Genomic DNA, 16,284 nt, shown 5'->3' with positions numbered 1-16,284 from the left:
AGCTCCTCACACACCGCTTCCTGTAAGGACTCCATCCCATTCTCTCAGTTCCTTCGCCTCCATCGCATCTGTTCTGATGACGCTACCTTCAAAAACAGCTCCTCTGACATGTCCTCCTTCTTCCTTAACCGAGGTTTTCCACCCACGGTCGTTGACAGGGCCCTCAACCGTGTCCGGCCCATATCCCGCGCATCCACCCTCACGCCTCCTCCTCCCTCCCAGAAACATGATAGGGTCCCCCTTGTCCTCACTTATCACCCCACCAGCCTCCGTATTCAAAGGATCATCCTCCGCCATTTCCAGCATGATGCCACCACCAAACACATCTTCCCTTCACCCCCCCCGGCGGCATTCCGTAGGGATCATTCCCTCCGGGACACCCTGGTCCACTCCTCCATCACCCCCTACTCCTCAACCCCCACTTATGGCACCTCCCCATGCCCACGCAGAAGATGCAACACCTGCCCCTTCACTTCCTCTCTCCTCACCGTCCAAGGGCCCAAACACTCCTTTCAAGTGAAGCAGCATTTCACTTGCATTTCCCCTAACTTAGTCTACTGCATTCGTTGCTCCCAATGCGGTCTCCTCTACATTGGAGAGACCAAACGCAAACTGGGCGACCGCTTTGCAGAACACCTGCGGTCTGTCCGCAAGAAAGACCCAAACCTCCCTGTCGCTTGCCATTTTAACACTCCACCCTGCTCTCTTGCCCACATGTCTGTCCTTGGCTTGCTGCATTGTTCCAGTGAAGCCCAATGCAAACTGGAGGAACAGCACCTCATCTTCCGACTAGGCACTTTACAGCCTTCCGGGTTGAATATTGAATTCAACAACTTTAGATCTTAAACTCCCCCTCCCCTGATCCCCACCCCATTTCTTCCCCCTCCCTTTTGTTTTTTTTTTCAATAATTTATATAGATTCTTCTTTTCCCATCTATTTCCATTATTTTTAAATCTACAACTAATACCTTGTTAGTCTTTCCACCCCACCCCCACTAGAGCTGTACCTTGAGTGTCCTGCCATCCATTCTTAATTAGCATTTTTCTTAGATAATATCACCACCTTCAACACCTCTTTGATCCTTTTGTCTGTGACATCTTTTGATTATCTGCTCCTATCACCGCTTGCTTGTCCCCACAACCACCCCACCCTCAACTTCTCTGTCCCCCCGCCCCCCACTTTAAACCAGCTTATATTTCACCCCTCTCCTAACTATACTTCAGTTCTGTTGAAGGGTCATGTGGACCCGAAACGTCAGCTCTTTTCTTCTCCACCGATGCTGCCAGACCTGCTGAGTTTTTCCAGGTAATTCAGTTTTTGTTACGCAGTAAGCCCTGTCGTCTGCCAATTCAAAAGTACAATAACAGAAGTGCCGATAGATTTTTCCATATTAATTGTGTCTACACCTTGCTATATTTGCCCTGTCACCTTTTTAATAGAATTTTCCAGCTAATGAAACAGTCTATGCCACTGCCATTTCGGATTCTGGCCACTTGGTAGCAGTATGATATATTCTTTTTATGGTCAACAGCATTTTGAATTAATTTGATCAGTCTTTCCTTTTGCTTCAGTATAAATTTGGGTCAATTGCTTGTGTTTGCTTCCAAAAGGAGGCACCTTACATTAAATTGATAGCCAATTGATCTTAACTGCCAATTAAGAGGACATGGATACCATTCACAGAAATAAACACTGTAACATTTAATTACTATCACAAAGTTTTTGGATCCCATCGGTTTAGTGATTAAAGGCACTGTGCAAATTTAATCTCACTGGGCAGGGGGAGGGAGAGGATGTCTCAGAGTCAAGGAATTGTCAGGAAGTTCAGAAAGAAGCAGATAACAGTTTAAGATGCAACAGTGTCGGAAAGCAATTGGTTGTGGACCTTGGAAGTGAAGAGATCAGGCCTGGGCTGGTACTGACTCATCCACTGCCACTGTCTGAGCATGGGATATTTGATGTGTGTGTCAGTGCCATTCCTCCCTAAGCCTGTGGGTTGCAGTCTTAACTAAGACAGGCTTCAGTCATACAAAAGAGAGACAGCAGGAGAAAAGAGCAAGGAAATAACAGACCAACAGAAAGGCCTGCAACCTGCTCTCAGCTCTGAATTGGCATTGTTTTGTATTTCAACTATGTGAGGTGAGATTATTAGTTTTTATTTGTATTTTAAAATTTTGAAACACAAATGTATTTATTCGCCTCTTATTTCCCTCCCTAGTCAAGTAGGCAAAGCTATGGCAAAGGAAGTTCATTATGGGGGCATGGATCTGAGAAAAACAATTTGGGATAATTTCTTAATAGTGAGAAAATAGGAGCTGTGAAGAAGTGAGTTTACGAGTCCATGTATATAAATTACCAAAAGCTAGTAGACAGACACAAAAACTAATAAAAATGAATGGAATGTTAGCCTTTACCTCAAGGGGACAGACAAGTAGAGAAGTGATTATTTTGGTGTACAAGGCCTTGGTCAGACTACATCTACAGCAGTATTTTCAACTTTGGGCACAACTTCAGCAAAAGATATGCTGACCTTGGAAGCTGTACATTGCAGATTCAGCAAACTGATATAAGGATTAAGCAGTTAAATTGATGGCAGATTGCATCAACTTGGTTTGTATTCCGTTAAGTTTAGAAGGTTGAGGGATGATCTAATTGACATCAAAAATGGTAGACGCTAAAAGTGTTGACAATGAGAGTTGATATATTTACTCCAGAAAGTGCGCACATGCACCATTAAGATCTCAGTCCTGCATCTGTCACTACTGATCCCTCTGTCTGCCCTTGTGCTCACTTTGCAATAATTTACACTGCAGCAAAGTTGTTGTGCTGCTCCCCTTTAAGAGAGAAAGCTGGCTGAATTACCCGATTGCAAATAATGCTGCAGGGGTCTCCTGCTGTGCGCAGAGCAACAGGCAGCTTGGATGAGTAAAGAGCAGCACTGGAACCAATTGGGCCATTGCTACAATGATGTAGCTGAGGTGGGCACAAAATTTGCATGGGCACGCCCCCCCAATCATGCAACCTTGATTTGCAAGGACGCAGGCAGGTTGCAAATCACAACCCTGTGCCCAAAGACCAGCGTAACCCAATTTTTTACCCAATATGTTTCTGCAACACTGCCGGGAGTTTTGAATCACATCTGTTTATTCTGACTGTGTGCAGTTTTCAGAAGTTCCCAGCTTGAAATTCATGCATGAACTGGACAAGAAGAGTAGAATTGTTTGTCCCTTATTTTGTGATATCTGACTGATTTCTTTTCAAAGGATTTTGAAATAAAAGCTGAATTCTCAAAGTTTTCATTTCAGGCAAGTGATGAATTTATATAAATTTATTACAAGTGAACTTGTCATATTAAACAGCATGTGGAACACAAACTGCTATTATCACGAGAGAGGCAGCAGTAGGGAAACTATTGGTTGTTCACGTTTTTTGTTATGATTAGGAAGAAAAGATTCCAACAATAGATTGAAAAATAGTTAAGTTCCAGAACTGCAAGCAATGAAGTCAGCCAGATTAATGCTATTGCATTTTGAGACTTAATAGAAAACCTTAAAATTTATTAATTTGAGGATTTGATGGGGTACGTCTTGTTTGTTTATAGAAAGCCATCTTCATCAATGACTGTGTAATATAGACACGAGTAACGTATTCATTAGTAATGTGATGGTGTGTTACAGATCACTCAGAATCTGAGTTGTTGTGTCAACATGCACTTTTACATGCATGTTGTAGCCTGGAGCTATGGGTAGAGGCTCCAATTTTCTTTCCATCACATGGCTGACCAAGGATCTCTCCTGCTCTTACCACCTGCTATTGGCATATGTTGGAAGGATTTGCAGGTTGATAATCAACAAGTTTGGCCACATTGTGAATACATCTCCCTTGGCCATGACGTCCTGGGTGGGGCTTGAACCCAGAGCTTCTGGTTCAGAGGCATAGGTGCTACCCACTAATAATGTACTCCTGAAAAACACCAGGAATGCATATTGGGAATCTGTACTCTTGCAGTCCATGAATTTTCTATCCATTAATTTTAAGAAATAGAAAAATCTTGCGTGATTATTGAGGGAAAGAACAAAAAGTTAAGAACTGGCTGATGATGGGTGAAGTGGTGGTTGGGACATCATGTGAGGACAAATGGGGTGGAGGCCTGGGCATTGAAAGGTGCCAGCAGCATTTTGGATCCCATTTTCCTGGGCCCTCCTCCACTTATATAGTTGTTCGACACTGCTCATCCCAATATTTCCAGAATCCCAGCAACTTGAGGTTGCCGCTAGGCGCCTTTCCAGAATCCTGCTGGAACTTGGGCTTCCTCCTCACAACACTCCCAGATCCCATGGCCTCATCACAGCACTCAGAAACACCTCGACCATATTCCCAGTTCCATAATCTCCCATTTCAGAGGAGGTTTACTAGATTCGATACCTGGAATGAGCAGGTTGTCTTATGAGGAAAGGTTGGACAGAATGGGCTTGTTTCCACTGGGGTTTAGAAGAGTGAGGGGTGATTCGATTAAAGTAAACAAGATCCTGAACAGTCTTGACAAGGTGGATGCGGAAATGATGTTTCCTCTTGTGGGTAAATTCAAAACTAGGGGGCATTGTTTTAAAATTAGGGGCCACCCTTTTAGGACAGAGATGAGGAGAAATTTTTTCCCCTCAGAAGGTTGTGCAACTTTGGAACTCCCTGCCTCAGAAGGCGGTGGAGGCAGGGTCATTGAATATATTTAAGGCAGAGGTAAATAGATTCTTGTTAGGCAAGGGAATCAAAGGTTATCGGGGGTAGATGGGAATGTGGAGTTAGTAATACAAACAGATCAGCCATGATCTTATTGAATGACGGAGCAGACTAGAAGGGCCAAATGGCCTACTTCTGCTCCTACTTTGTATGTTTGTATGTAATTTTACAACACTCCCAAACCTTTACAATTCACTCGCAAGAGTTCCTAAGATACATTATTACTGTTCTCGTGATCCTAAATTCCAGCTGGCCACATTGTTCCTAGAATCTCCCTCTCCTATACCCCAGGAACTCTGGGTGCCCCATTCCCAGATCTTTGGAGCATTCTTGAAAATACTGTTGCATTTGAAGGTCTCATCCCAAATAAATCCATGAGGCACACCAAATACTGATAACTCACTGTCTCTGGTAATTATACTCCTGTTCTTGTAAAAACTCCAGGTCACAGAGTGAATGTCACAGGACATCTACTAGTCTAATTTACAATCCTAGAATAAACCTGATAATTTATGCATGAGTAGGTGAGACCTGAAATATCCCAATCATACAACTCAATTATATCGCTAATAGCAACAGAAGGTCAGCCGGGTACACCTGATAACTGAGTCAACATTATTATAATCAAAGCCATGTATATTTTGGCCAAGCTAATCGGCAAAGTTGTGAAATACTATTCCTACAGTTCTGAGATTTATTTTTAAACCTACTTAAATCAGAAAGAAATTCCAGGAGTGTATTTTAACTTCAAAGTACTCCCCAATTTTGAAGAAAAAGTAATGAGAAAAATTTCAGTTGACATTATTTTCAGTATTAGTAAGAATTCTCTGTCTCTTTAGGCATGTATTCATAAATGTACCTGTTTAGTTAATTTTGTGATCATGGAGTTACATTAAGTGTACAGCATAGAAATAGGCCTTTCAGGCCAACTGATCCATGCTAGTGTTTATGCTCCACATGAGGCTCCCATCCTGTATCAAATCCTGTCCACATACTGTTCCCTCATGTGTTTATCAAGCTTCCCCTTATTGGATCTATGCTATTAAAAGAGAACCATTTGGAATGGCTTCTCTCCATGCTCCTGCACCTCTGGTGTCCCCCACGGATCTGTCCTTGGCCCCCTCCTATTTCTCATCTATATGCTGCCCCTTGGTGACATCAACTGAAAGCACAGCATTAGTTTTCACATGTGCACTGACAACACCCAGCTCTATCTCGCCACCACCTCCGTTGACTTCTCCACTATTGCTAAATTATCAGACTGCCTATCCCACATCCAGTACTAGATGAGCAGGAATTTCCTCCAATCAAATATTGAAAAGATAAAAGCCATTGTTTTCAGTCCACACTCCAAACGCCATTCCCTAGCTACCAACTTCATCCCTCTCCATGACAACAGTTTGAGATTAAACAAGTTTGCTCACAACCTTGGTGTCACATTAGATCCCGAGATAAGCTTCTGGATGTATATTCATGCAATCACTAAGACTGCCTATTTCCACCCTGTAACATCACCCAACGTTGCCCCTGTCTCACTCAGCTCATCTGCAGCTGAAACTCTCATTCATGCCTTCAGTCCCATTCCCCTATCACCCCCATGCTCCCTGACCTATATTGGCTCCATGTTTTGATTTTAAAATTCCAATCCTTGTTTTCAAATCCTCCTGTCGCCTCAACTTTCCCTATCTCTGCAGATCGGGCGGCCGCTTTATGGAACACTCTGTTCAGTCCATAAATCTAACCCAGAGCTTTCGGCCACCTGTCATTTTAATTCCCTACCCACTCCAATTCCGAACATTGTCTTTAGCCTCCTACAGTGTTCCAATGAAGTTCAATGTAATTTCATAGAACCTCATCTATCGATTAGACACTTTACAGCCTTGCAGCTGTCAACTTGAGCTCAACAATTTCAGATCATAGCCTATGCCCCCACTTTTTCAGACAGCAACAGTTGGTGATGATTTTGCTATTCCCATTTATAGCTCCTCTGCACATATCTTTTGCCCCTTTACTTGTTCTGTTACCACTCCCCTTCTTCTTTCACCTATCTAATTTCTCCTGCCTTTGACACTATCACAGACCTTCCCTTTTGTTCTTCCCCCTCTCCCTATCCTCTTTTCCTGCCTCACTACTTGTTTAAAATCTCTTATGCCTCTAACGTTTTCTAGGTCTAATGAAAGCTCATTAACCCAAAAATGTTGGGCAGTATTTTCCAGGGCCCATTAAGCCTGGTCTGGAGGGGGAGGAGGGCTGAAAATGGGAGGGAAATCCCATTGAGCCAGTTCCACGACACATTCCTGCCTCCACAGGATCCTGCAAGAAACGGGGTGACGATGGGATCGGTTATCTGACCGGCCGCTGTGGCTAGCCAATTAAGCCCACCGAGAGCTGGGTTTTCCAGCCAGCATACGTGAAATGGTGGTGGCCTTCCAGCGGCAGGCCAGGTAGCCATCGGAACTGGAGTATGTATTCAATGGGGTAGGCGCCATACTAATAAATGGCCACAAACACGGCAGAGCCCCTCACTGTGGAGGGTTTTCCACCTTCTGTCCGATGGCCCTAACCCTTTGGTCCTTACGTCCACCATTTGTAGCCGGTTACCAGGAATGGAGACATCCTCATGCCTCTCTAAAAACTTCAACGCACCCACCTCTGACACAGGGGCTGCCAATCTTTCAGTGCTGGATGGCCTCCTATTGGCCCTCCAGACTCAGGAGCCCTGGCCCCCATTCTTAATTGGAAAAGGCTCCTGAAGGCAGCCACTTCATTGGCCGTCTCCTCCAAAATCTCCTTTGGGGTCCCACTGCCAGCATTTTCAGGTTCCCAGCCTGCATTTTACCCCTATGGCAAGATTGGGACCGGCAAACTCAGTTTATTTCTCCACAGATGCTGCCTAACCTTCTGAGTATTTCTTGCATTTTCTGTTTTTATTTCAGATATCCAGAAGCCTCAGTACTTTGCTTTTATATTTGAAAGCTGTAACACACTGGTCATCTGTTATTGCCATCACTTGGAATCAATTGTAAGGTGAGTAAAGGTAAAGCAAGAGGAAAAAGTTACTATTTAATAACAGTTAAAGGCATATCCAGACAAAATCATGCAGAATTATATGGTGAGGGATATAAACAGAACTAAGTCCTAACTTAAATTCAAAGCACAGATGGTGCTTACTTACATATATGAAGTCATGCACGAAGCACACAATTTGTCGAACACACCTCAGATGTCACATTTTTCTGTCTGTGTATTTCACACTTAATTGGATTTCATATTCATAGAACAGCAGAGAATCACAGCTGAATGAGTGGAAACTATCCAATCGAACATGTGGAAAGCAGGTAGATAAACTTAAAATGAATAAATATTAAAGACTTATGTAAACAATGAATCAAGGATCAATAATCAGCAATATTCACTAATAAAGGAAAGGCTTGCAATTTTTTTTATTCTTTTAGCTAGCACAGCAGATAAGGTTTCTAGAAAGATATAGAAAATTACACTATTTTATAGCAGAATGATTACACACACAACTGCATTTTGCGCTTGGAAAGTCCACAACAAGTTTTCCATTGTCAGCTGGTGCTGATATGAGAAGCTTGAACCCTGAGTTCATGCATTCCCAGGTGTAACATTGCTGGCTGAAAGGAGGAAGGCTATAGCTTCTAGCATGCATTTATTGTGTACAAGGTCTAAACATTTTTGAATCACAAATTGACATTTCACAGACTTGCTGTTAGTAAAGCCCCACATAATCCAATGGAAAACTACAGTTGATGAAAAAAAACACTTAAGAAAGATTTGGGCAGAAATGGCTTGAGGCAGGGATAGGGCAGGCAAGTCAGAGCAAGCCAAGAATGACTTTGGCATTGCCGGGCAACTGCAAAGGTCCCCAGCTGATCCAAATGCTTTCTGTCAGGCTGCTTCATCAGGAAATAGCTCGAAGGGTCCTAGGCCTAAATTTTCATTCTGGAGGCAGGTGGTGGGATCGGGAAAATTCCTGGCACAGTCTGCCCACTTCGGGGGAAAAAAAGTGTCCACAAAGGCAGGATATTCAATGGCGGGGGGCAGGGGCAGCCTGGAGTCGGGCCAACCGACCCAGGATGAAATTTGGAGGTAGCCACAGGGGCTGCTGGGTGAGGCGGCAGGCTGTTTATAAGTGCTGTGGGACTTTGTCCTAGTTAACATAAAAACACAAAAGCCTTACAGCCCTCACCCCTCACACCCCCTCACCTTGCAAACACTCACCATGCCCAATCCATGCCACCTCAGACCCTCCACGCAGCCCCCAGGGCCTAGATGCCCCTCATGCCAAGCTCTCCCCTTCCACCCACACCTATGGCCCCTCATGCAAAGCCATGGCAGTTCAATGCCCATTGACGAACTATATGCTGTCTAGAACACATGAACCCTATAGTTTCAGTAGGGTGTATAAAAAAGCTTTTAAAAAAGGTAATTCTTTCATAACTTTCTCCTATATTGAAAATAAAGTAATTTCACTGCAAGCTAATAAAAGTGCCAATCTTCCAGACCCTTTTAAGTATCAGTAACAAAAACCACAAACCATTGAAATCACTTAACGTTATGTAAACAAATATTGTGAAATTGACAGCAGAGATCAGAGAGCCTGAGCTGTCAATCAAACAATATTTTCTCTGGAGTGTAGGTGTTTCAACAGACATAATGGTTGTCTAGGCTCTCAGCCAAGCCTCATTATGTAAAACAAAAACAGAATTACCTGGAAAAACTCAGCAGGTCTGGCAGCATCGGCGGAGAAGAAAAGAGTTGACGTTTCGAGTCCTCATGACCCTTCAACAGAACTGAGTAATATTAGGAGAAGGGTGAAATGTAAGCTGGGTTTAAGGTGTGGTGGGGGGGGAGAGAAGTTGGGGGCGAGGGGTGGTTGTAGGGACAAGCAAGCAGTGATAGGAGCAGATAATCAAAAGATGTCACAGACAAAGGAACAAAGAGGTGTTGAAGGTGGTGATATTATCTAAACAAATGTGCTAATTAAGAATGGATGGCAGGACACTCAAGGTACAGCTCTAGTGGGGGTGGGATGGAAAGACTGACAGGGCATTACAGGTATAGATTTAAAAATAATGGAAATAGGTGGGAAAAGAAAAATCTATATAAATTATTGGAAAAAACAAAAGGAAGGGGGAAGAAACGGAAAGGGGGTGGGGATGGAGGAGGGAGTTCAAGATCTAAAGTTGTTGAATTCAATATTCAGTCCGGAAGGCTGTAAAGTTTCTAGTCGGAAGATGAGGTGCTGATCCTCCAGTTTGCGTTGGGCTTCACAGGAACAATGCAGCAAGTTGAACCACCTTTTTCCATTATTTTTAAATCTATACCTGTAATGCCCTGTCAGTCTTTCCACCCCACCTCCACTAGAGCTGTACCTTGGGTGTCCTGCCATCCATTCTTAATTAGCACATTCTCTTAGATAATATCACCACCTTCAACACCTCTTTGTTCCTTTGTCTGTGACATCTTTTGATTAACTGCTCCTATCACTGCTTGCTTGTCCCTACAACCACCACCCCCCAACTTCTCTCCCCCTACCTTAAACCAGCTTATATTTCACCCTTCTCCTAATATTACTCAGTTCTGTTGAAGGGTCATTTCTTTTCTTCTCCGCCGATGCTGCCAGACCTGCCGAGTTTTTCCAGGTAATTCTGTTTTTGTTTTGGATTTCCAGCATCTGCAGTAGTTTTTTGTTTTTACCTCATTATGTAAGTTGGTTTTCAGTGTAATTCTTACTACAATCAGAATTATTTAACAGGTGTTGTGGCAAGTTAAGATTATCAGTCAGGCTCGCAGTGTGGCTCACTTACGTATGCTAAAAGCCACATATTCACACACAACCATTCCCTGGTTCATTCCCCAGGGCAATGCCTTGACCAATTAGAATCGACCTGCCCTGTTTGAATTTGAACAAAGCTGGGCAGTTAACTGTTCCATGTTGCATTGTCCTTGGCAATGCCTCCACCAATCAGAGTCCACTTGCCAACCAATCAGCACTCTCTTCTCATGCAGTATAAATTGTTGTTCCCCTTTCACTATTGGTAATTTCTTGCTAGCTGTCCTGATTAGTGCAAGACGAAAAGCTTTGATAGCAGGTCTCTTTTTTCAGCAATACTACAAATGTCTTACTGCATGCTTACCACATATAGTGCAATCTGCTATACACATACCACAATCTTCCATAAAATGTCCCGGGGGAAGCGAAAATACCAGTTTCAGAGTCGTTGCCAGCAGTAAAAAATCACTTGCTACAGTAAATCACTTTTGCTAATGATCAATGAAACCAAACAAAAATTATCTTAACCTTCAGGAGATAGAGGTGGCTGATCCGATTCAAGGTACAGCTGAGAGAAGATTGGTCGAGGAGAAATACTGTTGGAACGAAGTGATGCCTCTATTGAATTATGAAGCGCCTCTTCAAAGCGTGCAGATTTCAGTTGCCCAGCATATGAATTTCCCATTGTCTGAAAACAAGACAAAGCAACATCTATGAGCAATGCATAAACTAAAGATTTGATTATTGGTACTATCAATATAAATCCTCAGATACCGAATTTCAGGCTCCAACAAAAATATCTAAAAGAAAGTCATAAGCAACATGGCCCCAAACAAACTTAAAACATACAACTTATTTAATCCATTGTCATACAGTAGAACAGTAAGGTTCTTTAAACAACTTTACTGTTCCAAGATGCTTTGCAGTAAATGTTAGCTGTTTCATCATGCAGAGCATCAGAGCTGTGCATGCGTGGATAATGAAATGTTGGCAGACATTCGCAAGGCATTTTGGTAAATCTGGAGATTCAGTAAGCTAGATTTGGAAGTTTTTCTGCAATTTTTCTTGTGGTGGCTAGAATGAATTCCCATGTGTTCTGCAAGACAGAGTAGATCACCTAATTATCTGACCCCAGTAAGCAACTAAGCAACTTCAAAAGAGAGGAGAAAAATGAAAAAGGGGGGGAAATCTTTTCTTACCGATCTCAATTCTTTTTCCACTATTTCTACTGACATGACTTCTTCGCCTTGTTATCATACTGAGATGAGAAACATTACAGCAGTGAGATTTGACAGTGTCCTCATTACCAATGATAGTGATCTGTTATCTAAATGAAGCCAGTCAGCATGGAGAAAGCAGATGGCTGGCTGAAAGGCCAACACTATTTAATCCTAACAAAATGCTATTTTGGATTAAAGAGCCTTGAAAGTTGGTGGTGCAGTGCTTGTTTATCAGATGCTTCTAATATGTCAGGCAGGAAGCATACATACATCTCTGAGAAAGCGCACTGCCCACCATATTAGATAAGGCAGAAGGGCCAGCAGCAGCTCCCATCATGAATATTTTAAGTGCAGAACAATTTATTTCAATTAGGATCCTACATGTCTCTTGCAGGATCCGTTTTCAATTTACAAATGCCCTGGTGCTTCATTGTTACATGCTGAATTTGCACAGCACATCAACAGGAGGGATCCCAAATGAAAAAACTATAAACTCCCCCATCCCCCAGTCAGTGAATAACACTCACCATCCATCCTAGCCAGTGTTACTGACCTGAGCACTCATCACTATCCAACCCTTTCATTGGTAGCAGTCTCATACCTGAGTCCAAAGATTGTGGGTTCAAGTTGCAATCCAGAGACTTGAGCACAAAATCAATACTGACATTCTAGCACAGTACTGAGTTAGTGGTGTACTGTCAGAATTGCTGCCTGTCCAATGAAGTGTTAAGCAGATTTATTTTTTTTAAAGAGTATCTTCACAAACTTTTTTTTTCCCTTTGAGAAATAGTGGGGAGGTGGCAGAAGGTTTCCCAGACTGATTATCAGCCATGGAACCACATCATGAGTGCTCCATCGATGGCCAGCAAGGCCTGGTGTGGGATTTGAACCCAGAGCTCCTGGCCCAGAGGTAGGGACGCTACCACTGCACTCCCTCCACCACCAACAAACAGTGGCAGCAGTGTGTACTATCTACTAGTATGTACTATCTACAAGATGCACTGCAGAAGCTCACCTTAGGCTGCGTCTTCCAAACCCATGACCACTACCATCTAGAAGGACAAGGGCAGCAAATAGATGGGGACACCACCACTTGGAGGTTCCCCTCCAAGCCTCTCACCATTCTGACTTGGAAATCTATTACCGTTCCTTCGCTGTCACTGGTCAAAGTCCTGGAATTCCCTCCCTAACATGCTGTAGGTTTACCTACACCACAGGGACTGCAGCGGTTCAAGAAGGCAGCTCACCACCACCTTCTCAAGGAAAATTAGGGATGGGCAATAAATGCTGGCAGAGCCAGTGATGCCCACATCCCGTAAATAAATAAAATAAAACACAAGACTGCCCTATTTAGGGGATGTAAAACAAGTACAAAAACTTGTATTTATATCGCACCTTTAACATAATAAGACGTCCCAAGACACCTCACAGGAGAGTTACCAAACAAAACTTGACACCAGGGTCCAGTGATGGCCCAAGATGGAGGCAAGCCAATGCTGAAACTGCCAAGTTAAAAGATCCACCTCCGTTCCCAGAGATATTGATCCAGTTCTTCAGATCAATATAACACCCCCACTCATCCCCTACCTCCTTCACCAACACCGCCCCCCACCCCACTCAATCAGTATGCAGTTTATAAACAGAACTCAGAGGCACTATAATAACATTTGGAAATTGTTAAAAAGCTCATAAACCTGTCAAGATAAAATAAACACTTGAATAGACACTTAAAAATCATTATCTTCTTCTGAAGGTTATACATCTGTCAAAGCCATCAGACTCACATTCCCTGAGATAGCTGGTTAAACAAACTCTGCAGTAGAGAATCTATTAGTGCTTTGGAAGACAGCCAAGGTTTCAAACTTGCATTTCCCAGGACAGCTGAGTAAATAAACCCCACAGTACATAATCCATTGGTCTTTTGAAGGCAGCCACATGCTCATATATCTGTCAAAGTTTTCAAAGAGCCAACCAGATGGCTGAGTAGTTCTGTAAAAAATGAATAAAAGCAACTGGGAGAGTTCAAATAATTAGCTCTGGATCTCACACTCAGCTAGTCTTTCACTATTGTACAATGCAGAATAGCACTTAGTGGATAATCTATTCTAAATGGATCTGTAAATGTTTCCACTTTTACAAACCTGTTCTTTCACTTGACAGCTTGCCAGCTGTCAGAAGTAAATCAACTAGCAAACACCTTATTTAATGGTCTTTTCCAACCACAGCATTGTGATCACTCACTTTAGTAACCACAGATATGACTCAGACAACAGCATTTCATCACAAACTGTAAAGGAGGCAACACTATTTTTACTCAACTTTTATACTCTTCCAATCCATGGTTCAGGCCTCCACTCTGCAGGTGTGATTTAAGAAGGCTTCCAAAACACGGCCACCTCGATAAAAATTGCAAAAGTCCTGAAATTCCCATTTCTTGAATAGTGCCAGCAACCTCTATATCGCAGCATGTAGGGTTCCGGACCCAGGAAAAATTGAAGGTGCTGAAAATGGGGGTGGGACCTCCGGATCTACACCGTGGCCACCATTTTATTTCCCTGCCCAAATCTGCTTAATCCCAAACAGGACCATGAAAATCCAACCCAAAGTCACTTAATGAGGTATTAGTACAGGTCAAAGAATTGCATTTTAAGGAATGTCCCAAAGGAGGGCAGAGGTTTAGGGAAAGAATTCCAAAACATAGGGCCGAGGCAGCTGAAGGCATGGCCGCTGGATGGAGCAATTAAAATTGGGGATGCACAAGAGGCCAGAATGAAAGCAGCAAACATTTTTCAGATGGCTGTAGGGCCTGAGGTGGTTGCAGAGATGGGGAGAGATGAGACCATTGAGGGATTTGAACACAAGAATTAGAATTTTAAAATCGGGGCATTGCTGGGCTGGGAACCTATGTAGGTCAGACAGTGCATGGATGATGAGTGAACAGGGCTTGAGGCGAGTTAGGGTACAGGCAATAGACCCCATAGTGCCACTTTGAAAAAGAAGAGTGTCCTCGATGTCCTGGCCAGTATTTATCCCTTAATCAACACCTAAAAGAAAACCTTATAGGTTGCAACCTACAATGAAACTGAACTGCACTGGGTGAGAGGAATCACAGTTATTGCATATCTGTTTTGACTGACAAGAATACAGTGAAAGTCATCGTAGTCCCCAAGGACCATAGGCTGCTCTCTCATTAGAGAGAGGCAACTGGTGGTGAGTTTAACCTGAGGGGTGAGGTTGAGAAGTTTGGTCTTTTGTGGATGACTTCAGCTGGTACAAGAATCGAACCTGCATTGTTGGCATCACTCTGCATCACAAACCAGCTGGCCAACCAACTGAGCTAACTGATGCCCAAAAGTGAGGCATAGCATCAACCTGTGGTCCAATACTGTCCAGCTGGATGTGCGTGCATACAGATATCAAATGAGGAGATTAGGAGCTCACCTGTGACACCTGATCATCAAACTGCCAGATGAAAAATGGCTACTCGGGGAAGGTAGTTGATAGCAACTAGACTCTGGGGAAGCATACTCCATAAATAACGGACATTTTCAAGAGAGGTGGGAAGAAGAAATGTTCGTTCCGATATATTACACTCAGTAAATGTTTCAAGGGAAGAAAGTTTAATATTGTCTGTTGCAGAAATGTTTAATGTTATGCACTTGATATAAAACACCCCAAGTCTGCAGAGGAGGGCTGGGAGGAAATAAAGACTTAAATATAGGAAACGCAACTCAACCCGCTGCGCACACAGCACTGTTTTTACACCTCTGATGTGGGGGAGTCTGAGGAGGGACTTCCTCTCGAGTGAGAGATGGCAGTCCTGCCTGCAGCCAATTAGCACTCCACGGAGCATTAAATAGCTGTGGGGTCGCCGACATCAGCAGGGGTGCATTCCCCTGCCGAATTTTTCGGTGGCAGAACAGGAAACCTTGCCATTCAAAAAAATCCTGCCCCTGGAAATTAAAATTACAGTCGGCGGGACCATGGCATGAAAGGCTCCATATTAACTACGCCTGCACCCAGTTTCCACAAGATAGTGGGAGTTAAAATTCCTCCAAGGCCTCAATACATGTATTAATATGTATTTTAGTTTTCATATTTCAAGGTTATCAGCTACAACTTTGTTTCAAGGAGATTATTCTATTGTCCCTGCATTTTGTACGATCCACTGTCTGGAACAGCTGCCATGCAACAATAAATTATCAAAGTCCTGCACTGTAGGAGGAGCAAATAAGATGCACAGGACATATTCAGGCCTGTCACATCCACCATTTCTGGAGTAAAGACCATAAGACATAGGAGCAGAAATTAGGCCATTTGGCCCATCGAGTCTGCTGCACCATTCAATCATGGCTGATAAGTTTCTCAACCCCATTCTCCCGCCTTCTCCCCGTAACCATTGATCCCCTTACCAATCAAGAACCTAACTATCTCGGTCTTAAATACACTCTTAAATACCTGGCCTCCACAGCCTTCTGTGGCAATGAATTCCATAGATATATGGAATATTGGGGTAGAGCCGCGCT

General features: G+C 43.2%; 1 protein-coding gene across 2 annotated transcripts in view; it reads right to left on the bottom strand.

The window, feature by feature from the left end:
* greb1l (GREB1 like retinoic acid receptor coactivator) overlaps positions 1 to 16,284 on the bottom strand; it is a 410,899-nt gene that overhangs the window by 208,225 nt on the left and 186,390 nt on the right. For both annotated transcript variants that reach the window (XM_078540619.1, XM_078540620.1), the window contains exon 3: positions 11,067 to 11,226. In XM_078540619.1, the coding sequence (XP_078396745.1) occupies positions 11,067 to 11,223 (157 nt within the window). In that variant the 5' untranslated portion in view covers positions 11,224 to 11,226. The remainder of the gene's footprint in view (positions 1 to 11,066; positions 11,227 to 16,284) is intronic.

Source organism: Cetorhinus maximus, chromosome 4 (assembly GCF_964194155.1).
Source record: "Cetorhinus maximus chromosome 4, sCetMax3.hap1.1, whole genome shotgun sequence".
Classification (NCBI taxonomy): domain Eukaryota; kingdom Metazoa; phylum Chordata; class Chondrichthyes; order Lamniformes; family Cetorhinidae; genus Cetorhinus; species Cetorhinus maximus.
This window is presented reverse-complemented; position numbering and strand designations above follow the sequence as displayed.